We start from the raw sequence: 9,331 nt of genomic DNA on the forward strand, positions 1-9,331 counted from the left end.
CACAAGAGTTTAAAAAAAGGCCAAACTGTTGAGGTTACTGTGGTCAATACTTCAAAAAGAGCTAGTTTTATGTCTGTAAGAAAGAATACAAAGTTCGCAATGCTGTTGGCTTTACTTTGCTTAAACAGTGAAGATGTTTATAGTCTGTTTGTTCATAAATGAACAGAATTATGTGATGAAGCAATTTAAAATATTTTTTTTTATAATGCAGTTAACTTGAAACTTGAAGGAAATTGCCAGAGATGATTTTAGGTCCTCCATAATCATAAATAGGTTTCAAAATTGTTTACAATTGGAAGTGTTAACTTCCCTTAAAGGCTGTCTTATTCTCTTAGAGTTTTAGATGGCACGAATGAGTCTCATTTCACATAATGTTTTCCCTCTTTGTTCGATCCAAAACAGCTGGTAGAGCCAGGAAATGTTTGCAATGACCAAATATCTTTTTTTTTTTCTTTCATATTTGTTATGAACTATTTTCATTTTATAAAATAAATATTTTTGGGTTTTTTTGCATTTTCATAAATACAGTTTTTTCTAAATACTTTTCTGATAGATATTTCTCTTAAAGTTGACAGTTGTCAATTCCATAATTCATATCTCAGTCAGATTTTACCTTTTAATTATTTTTTGTTTGTTTGTTTGTCGTTGATTTCTTTGTCACTTTGTTCATTATTTTTGGTCATTGTTCAGTCTGCAGAGGTTTAACATGAGATCATTTGCACTACAGGTTGTAGCCCATGCTGCGTTGCCCCTTTGTAATAACTGTAAAATTGTTGCTGAATGTTGTTGAATCAACATCTACAGGAGTTAAGCTGCCTCTTCAAATCACAGCTCAGCCTCTGCTTTACTTCACAATGGATGAAAGAAGGGATCAACAGTTTTTGCACTCTAATATGCCACTAAATCAACATTTGAATTTACTAACATGGAAATGAAATGTTCTTTTATTTTCTTTGTATGTGACTGAGGCTTGTAGTGCATGTATATGCAGTACTGCAAATGTCTGACACCACTACCTGCTGTATTATTCACTAATGCCAGTAAATGATTTATGTACAAAATTAGCTTTGGTGTTTTAAGTGTTAAGCGTGTTCAGTATTGTAACTGTGAATGCTCCCCAAGTATTTTTTTGTGAATCCAAAACTGCTGTGTTCTGTGATATCACCAATGATCTATTTATTGTGTTGTTATTGCAACCATATTTAAACCCAAATAAATGTTAAATATATACATGAACAGCAAGGCGTTGGTTTGTCTTTTTATTGGTTGACTAACAAGACTAATCATGATTCAACAAGATACTGATGTAATGACGTGGAGGACGTAATTTCCTTCAAGACATGTGGTTATCGAGATGTATCACTCCGTTGATATGAGGCTTTCGAAAGACTGTTCGGTCTGAGGGCTGAAAGAACATGCAGAGTGATGCGTAATAGCTGTGTTAGACGATCTTCGGTGTGCGTACCGAAGAGTACTTCGGACAAGTCATGGCGAGAAACAAGGCACACACCAATGAAGATATTGACGAAGAATGTATTTTTTGCCTGATAACAAACGACCGAGACACAGAGACAGACGTTATCAAACGGGTAAAGTGTTTTAAACACTTTTAGAAGTTTTATTGAAGAGACTGTGTGTATTTGTCCGATCCAGGAAGTCCTCTTAAACCGTGTATTTAAAACATTGTTTATTGGCACTTTAGTTACATTTGGAAATTATCGTAGATTTCTTTTTTTCTTTCTTTTTTCTTTGTTGTTGTTATTGTTGTTGTTGACAGTCCGAGTACTGTGTTCTCCTAAGCAAGTTTTCTTTGCCATTGCCAATAGGAGCTTCATAGATTTGATAATCCACTTGATCATCTGACTTCTTATATTATTTATGTAGTTTTCCATCTCAGTTAGGGAAATTTAAAAGCTTTTGAAAATAGCGGTTCAAAACAGGGTCTTTATTTGATTACTTCTTTGCATTTCAATACGTGTATCAGATGAGATTTTCATAGTTTATATATATATATATATATATAATATAAAGTTTGTTAATGTTTTAAAGTGGTTTCAATGTTTTTCCTCTTCCTCTATTGTCAATGCATTAGAGGAAGTAGGAACAGGAGAAGTTATAGTGAGAAGGGTTACAATTCAATTTGCTGTTGTGTTTACCCCAGATCAGCGCATGAATGAATGAATAAATAATAATTGTTGTTATTATTATTACTTACCAATAAACTAGGATATTGGGGCACTTTAGGTCATGCTTCCAATTGGCAAATTTGGCATGAACAACATTGTCTGGCAAATTACTGGGTAAACTGGATTGGTACACAGAATAGTAAATATCAAGGCATTGTGTTACCATGGCAACTCTTCTATTCTACAGTCTCCTCATGTCGATTCTTCAGTCTATAAAGTTTGATAGATCTGGTGGGGATTTGTGTTAGTTGACTGTCATATACTGAAGATAGAGCCTCTGGGTGAGAGGTGGGGCCTTTGTGGGTCAAGCAAGATCAGGATACAGGAAGTGTGGTTATCTGGTCTACATTGATTGCTTCTTGTGATGTTCATGTTGTTTATGAGTAGCTTTTTGTGTACTATAGTGCAGATTTTATCTTTTTTACCAAACAATCTTCTGCTTGAACGGTGCCAATTTAAAAAAGAAGAAAGAGACCCCTCTCACAGGTTTGGTGGTGGATTGAACGTTTTTGATCACTGATATACACTACTACCACCACAACTATACTCTCTGTACAATACACTTTACATTTAAAGTGACAGTGGTCTTTTTATGTGTCATATTTTCTTATGTTTTCCACCCCTCTACAGAGTAAAGATTTGGTATGTTTTAGAGATATTTGCCCCGCTGCTCCTCACCACTACCTGGTCGTGCCCAAAGAACACATACACAGCTGCTGCTCACTGAACAGGAAACACATCAGCCTCGGTCAGTTCAAGATTTATCTGAATCACCATTTTTTCCCTTGTGCTTTGTGTCTTGTTGGAACAACACACTGAACATTATGCTCAAGATACTCTTATGACAACTTTTATACTTCCATACTGCATGTTAGCAGACTTCTAGTGCAAAACAACTTTCTCCTACTGTTAACTTTCCATCATATTTTTCTGAATATATGGTCAGTGTGCGTGAGTTATAAGTGTTTCTTTGTTTGTCACAGCTGCTTCCACACTTATTTTTATTGAAGTTCGCAAATTACTGACTCTTAGTAAAACAAGTGATGTATTATTAACAAGTCATGTTTCCAAAAGTTGAGCAGATGATTGAATTGGGGAAGGATGTTCTCCGTGAGCAAGGTGTCACTGACATGATGGATGTCAGGTGGGTGGGCACAATTTGAGTTTCTATTTTCAAAACTCATAGTTAAGAGTAGAAATGGGAAGATTTTAATTCCTTTTGTTATTTCAGACAAATTATAAGCAGTTTTCTATTAACCCAAAGGTTGTCAGATCAATTCTAAATCCAAGCTTCCCCTGATTACATGCCTAAGTGCCCTTGTCTTTATTTTGTTTTATTATGAATTAATCAAGTGGTCAAAGGCTTAATTTCCAAGGAATCAGGAGGTTATGGTTTATACCAGAAATATATTTCATATGAAGAAATGGTAAGCAACAATAGTAGAGACAAAACATCTAACTTGATATAAAATAACTTTGAAAAGATGCTAATTGTCTACATATTGTTCAGTTGTGTTTTTCCTGTTTAGTATCAGGTCTTTTTCTAGCTTCCGGCTGTGGTTTCACTGACACAAGTTATACATTTCTCTTTTTCTCCAAAAAGCATTGTTTAAAATAAAATCATTGTCACATAAAGGAAGACACATAGATGCACACTTAGAGTGATAATCAAACTGACCATGCTTTCCTCTCCAGGCTTGGGTTTCACAAACCTCCTTTCATCTCAGTAGGCCACCTGCATCTCCATGTACTTGCTCCCAGCAGCAAACTCTCAAAGTCTTTTGAGTATAAGTTCATGCCAGGGACGGACTCTTTTGTTACAGTAAGTGCTACTTCCCCTAGTATATGTGTATGTATATATATATATATATATATATGTATATATATATGTATATATGTATATATATATATGTATATATGTATATATATATATATACATATACATATATATATATACATATATACATATATATATATATATATATATACATATATATATATATACATATATGTATATGTATATATATATGTATATGTATATATATGTATATGTATATATGTATATATGTATATATATATATATATATATATATATATATATATATATATATATATATATATATATATATATATATATATATATATATATATACACTACTCACAAAAAGTTAGGGATATTTGGCTTTCAGGTGAAATTTATGGAAAATGCAATATGTTCATGCTACAGTGATATAATATCATAAAAGTAAGACATTTAAGTAGAAGGATGCACTACTGATTTCCTCATCTCAAAAAATTCATTCAACACAAAAGGTAAAAACAATGGTAGTTACACCACAACAAAAAATTTGAATGTCTCAATATCTCGTCATGTGCCCTTGAGCATCAATTACAGCTTGACAACGACGTCTCATGCTGTTCACAAGGCAACTTATTGCCTGCTGAGGCATGGCATCCCACTCTTCTTGAAGGGCAGCCCTCGGGTCATTGAGGTTCTGGGGTGCAGGGTTTCGAGCCTCTACACGACGGCTCAACTGATCCCACAGGTTTTCAATGGGATTCAGGTCTGGAGAGAGTGCAGGCCATTCCATTTGAGGTACACCAGTCTCCAACAGCCGTTCCCTGATGATGCGGCCTCGATGAGCAGGAGCATTGTCGTCCATGAAGATGAAATTAGGCCTGTGCTGTTCATGTAGGGGCACAATCACTGGATTAATGATGTTATTCAGGTAGTATGGGATTGTCACTGTACCATTCACAAAGTGTAGGGCAGTTCTGTACCAAGTGGACACCCCTGCCCACACTGTAACACCGCCACCACCAAAAGCTCGCCTGGTGACAACAGTGGCTGATCCATAGCGCTCTCCCTGACGTCTCCAACATCGTTGCCGGCCATCATTTCTGCTCAGTGTGAATCGACTTTCATCAGAGAACAGCACTGAGGCCCACTGGTTCCTCGTCCAGCGTAAATGCTCCCTGGCCCATGCAAGACGATGATGCCTGTGCCTGGTGGTGTGGTCAGGTACCCGTGCAGGTCGTCTAGCACGCAGACCACGCTGATGGAAACGGTTTCCAATGGTCTGACGTGACACTTGGGTGCCTCTCACCTCTCTTAAACGTGCCTGGAGTTGAGTGGCATTCATCATCCGGTTTCTCAGGGCAGTGTTCACAATGTAGCGGTCATCAGCACGGGATGTGGCCAAAAGACATCCACTTCTAGGCCTTTCTGTGACTCTTCCAGTCTCTCGATATCTCTGTTGCAACCTGCTGATGACACTCTGTGACACTCCAAGCTCAGCGGCCACTTCTGTCTGAGAACGTCCTGTTTGAAGCATCACAATGGCAAGGGACTGTTGTTCCATTGTTAGGTGTCGTCTTGGTCTCATGATGTCAAAATGTGAACAGCATAATGAGGACAACTGTTTAAACACCAGCTCTAATTGAACCAGGACATTTATTGGTCAATTCAAGGATCACACACCTGCCGTGATTTTTGCTGTTAAGCTCCTTGTTAGAGAACAGCAACTTGTGCAAAATTTATTGAAACATTTAACAGTTGGACATGTGCATTTAAAAGCTTAGAGAAGATCACATTAAGTTCACCTGTACAGGTTTGAATGCATTTTAGGCTTGTTGTGAAATTTCACCCAAAAGCTGAATATCCCTAACTTTTTGTGAAAAGTGTGTGTGTGTATATATATATATATATATATATATATATATATATATATATATATATATACATACACACAAGTAGCAAAAGAATACATATATATATATATATATATATATATATATATATATATATATATATATATATATATATGTATTCTTTTGCTACTTCTATATGTTTCTGTGACTAAACCATCAATATTTGACTTCTCTATTCTGTGTCAGTTTTATCTGTCTTCTCTTTTGAAGTAACTGGGATTGTCCTTGCAGACAGAATGTCTAATGAAGCATCTACAGAAAATACCTCCACCAAGCCTTCTTTCTCTGGGAAAATGTTTAAAACTGTTGAGGCAGCAGTTGCCTAAGTGGACTTAAAGTGACTGGACCGATAACATATCTCTACAAAAAAGCGTGAGCTTCAGAGCGAAGATGACGAATCTTGAATCCAGCCATGGTGAAAATATAACTTGATTAGCCAGCTGGCAAGAAATGAGCAGAACATGAAGTTACTTAGGTATGAACAAAAAACAGTACACACACTAAAGGGTAAATGAAAACCAGTGTGGCTGCATTGTGCACATGCACTGAATGTTTTTTTTAGCTGCACTTTAATTGTTGTATGTTTTACATGTACTCTTTTGTGTGTATTTATTAATGTATTTACAGAGAAATGTCAATGAATTGTACTGAAAATATATTGTGAGAAGCCAGAAAATTGTTTTTGGTTATAATACTAAATTTGTACACCGCCTTTTCTCTTTTGTTGACGACTCAAAGTGCTTTCAGCCAACTGTCTTTATTCACATATTCAGCCATATTTATACACTTCTCTTAGCCTTGCACTTTTTTCTGTCATGCACCAATGATTGAAATAGAGGCAAAGTGGGGCTCAGTCTTCCCCAAAGACACTTCAACTAGATATCTTAACACCAGTTGTTCTCCCAGAGCTACTGCCACATCCAAATCACTGTGAAACAATTAAATTCCCCATTAAATCATGATGCACTTAAAAAGGAGAAATCAAGAAGAGGTAAATATGTTCACACTGAAAGGTATCAGGCTTGATGTAGTACGTGTCTTCTCATCTTAGGTGAACTATTTAATTTAAATTCATAACTAAAACTTGTGAACTATTATGGTACCCTCTTTGATAGCTATACAGTATGTTTTGTACTCCTCGTCTTTACCACAATTTGCCATTTCAGCACCAACAGTGTACATACTGATATGACAGCATTATTTTAGTCTTGGATGTTGATTCCTCAAGGTTCTGCCAAAGGGAAGGAACATTCTTCCAATTGGTAAGCTATGAAAAAGTTGTTCAGTTTGGAGCACAGGTAAAGGACAAAATCAATTAAATAGAAAAGCATTTTGACATGTGTAAAGGTGGAACTGAACCACCCCATTATTCCCTTATCCAAGTTCGTAAAGACACCACACCTGCTAACCACCAGCATTAAATTTAACCAGTTGAATGTGTGGAGTTGGAGGATCTCACCAAGGTCATCGGCACGTATTCTGACTCTAATATTGGAAAATGACCTCAAGATGTATTTTTTGTCTGTTCTCAGTATTTCTTTAGAATAGATTGTCATTAAAAATGGATTTTTACATTAGAGCCAAAACAAATCTTTAAAACCACATCTGAGGTCAGACTATTCAGATTTATATCATCTTAATTAACATACACATATATACACTGCTCAAAAAAATTAAGGGAACACTAAAGTAAGACGTACATCTGAATGAATGAAATATTTTCATTGAATACTTTGTTCTTTCCATAGTTGAATGTGCTGACAACAAAATCACACAAAAATTATCAATGAAAATCAAATGTATCGACCCATGGAGGTCTGGATTTGGAGTTATATTCCAAATGAAAGTGGGAAAACACACTACAGGCTGATCAACTTTGATGTAATGTCCTTTAAACAAGTCAAAATGAGGCTCAGTAGTGTGTGTGGCCTCCGCGTGCCTGTATGGCCTCCTTACGCCTGGGCATGCTCCTGATGAGGCAGCGGATGTTCTCCTGAGGGATCTCCTCACAGACCTGGACTATAGCATCTGCCAACTCCTAGGCAGTCTGTGGTGCAACTTGGCGTTGGTGGATGGAGCGAGACATGATGTCCCAGATGTGCTCCATTGGATTCAGGTCTGGGGAACTGGCGGGCCAGTCCATAACATCAATGCCTTCGTGTTGCAGGAACTTCTGACACTCCAGCCACATGAGGTCTAGCATTGTCTTGCATTAGGAGGAACCCAGGGCCAACCGCACCAGCATATGGTCCCACAAGGGGTCTGAGGATCTCATCTCGGTACCTATTGGCAGTCAGGCTACCTCCGGCGAGCACATGGAGGGCTGTGCAGCCCTCCAAAGAAATGCCACCCCACACCATTACTGACTCACTGCCAAACCAGTCATGCTGGAGGATTTTGCAGGCAGCAGAACGTTCTCCACGGCATCTCCAGACTCACGTCACGTCTGTCACATGTGCTCAGTGTGAACTTGCTTTCATCTGTGAAGAGCACAGGGCACCAGTGGTGAATTTGCCAATCTTGGTGTTCTCTGGCAAATGCCAAAAGTCCTGCACGGTGTTGGGCTGTAAGCACAACCCCCACCTGTGGACGTCAGGCCCTCATACCACCCTCATGGAGTCTGTTTCTGACTGAGCAGACACATGCACATTTGTGGCCTGCTGCAGCTCATTTTGCAGGGCTCTGGCAGTGCTCCTCCTGTTCCTCCTTGCACAAAGAAGGAGGTAGCGGTCCTGCTGCTGGGTTGTTGCCCTCCCACGGCCTCCTCCACGTCTCCTGATGTACTGGCCTGTCTCCTGGTAGCGCCTCCACGCTCTGGACACTATGCTGACAGACATGGCAAACCTTATTGCCACAGCTGACATTGATGTGCCATCCTGGATGAGCTGCACTACCCGAGCCACTTGTGTGGGTTGTAGACTCCGTCTCATGCTACCACTAGAGTGAAAGCACCGCCAGCATTCAAAAGTGACCAAAACATCAGCCAGAAAGCATTGGAGCTGAGAAGTTGTCTGTGGTCACCACCTGCAGAACCATTCCTTTATTGGGTGTGTCTTACCAATTGCCAATATTTTCTACCTGTTGTCTATACCATTTGCACAACAGCATGGGAAATTGATTGTCAATCAGTGTTGCTTCCTAAGTGGACAGTTCGATTTCACAGAAGTGTGGTTGCCTTGGAGTTACATTGTGTTGTTTAAGTGTTCCCTTTATTTTTTTGAGCAGTGTATATATTACCTGACTCATAAAAGCAAAAAAGCCTTTTTTAAAAATGGTCTTTATTAAAAAAAATAACTTTAAATGGTGACTTGAGATGCAACTCTTACCTGAAAATGTCAGTTCTTTGTATGAACCACATGATGTCACCAGTGTATTTACAACTCAGACACTTAAGGGCCGGCACGCATCGACAATCCTTATCACATGAAACAAAG

General features: G+C 38.1%; 1 protein-coding gene across 5 annotated transcripts; it reads left to right on the plus strand.

Moving 5' to 3' along the window:
- Positions 1–1,460: 1,460 nt before the first annotated feature.
- On the plus strand, positions 1,461–6,470 carry LOC306767416 (adenosine 5'-monophosphoramidase HINT3-like). Of its 5 annotated transcripts, none has more exons than XM_079255399.1 (5): positions 1,461–1,589; positions 2,817–2,934; positions 3,261–3,330; positions 3,882–4,008; positions 6,108–6,470. In XM_079255399.1, the coding sequence occupies exons 1-5, from the start codon at positions 1,488–1,490 to the stop codon at positions 6,108–6,110; spliced, it is 420 nt and encodes a 139-aa protein (XP_079111525.1). In that variant the 5' UTR covers positions 1,461–1,487; the 3' UTR covers positions 6,111–6,470. The 5 variants fall into 5 exon arrangements, with proteins under 5 accessions (XP_079111525.1, XP_079111524.1, XP_079111528.1 ...); XM_079255398.1 differs by having other exon boundaries at positions 6,129–6,470; XM_079255402.1 differs by having other exon boundaries at positions 3,917–4,008.
- The last annotated feature ends 2,861 nt before the right edge of the window (positions 6,471–9,331 follow it).

The sequence above is a fragment of the Telmatherina bonti genome, assembly GCF_933228915.1.
Source record: "Telmatherina bonti genome assembly, chromosome: 16".
Taxonomy (NCBI): Eukaryota; Metazoa; Chordata; class Actinopteri; order Atheriniformes; family Telmatherinidae; genus Telmatherina; species Telmatherina bonti.

What these genes read in the sequence shown, in the direction of transcription:
- LOC306767416 (XM_079255398.1), top strand. Translation starts at nt 1,488, where the DNA reads ATGGCGAGAAACAAGGCACACACCAATGAAGATATTGACGAAGAATGT. An exon ending in AGACAGACGTTATCAAACGG is followed by an intron (nt 1,590 to 2,816) that starts GTAAAGTGTTTT and finishes ACCCCTCTACAG; the next exon opens with AGTAAAGATTTGGTATGTTT. An exon ending in ACTGACATGATGGATGTCAG is followed by an intron (nt 3,331 to 3,881) that starts GTGGGTGGGCAC and finishes TTTCCTCTCCAG; the next exon opens with GCTTGGGTTTCACAAACCTC.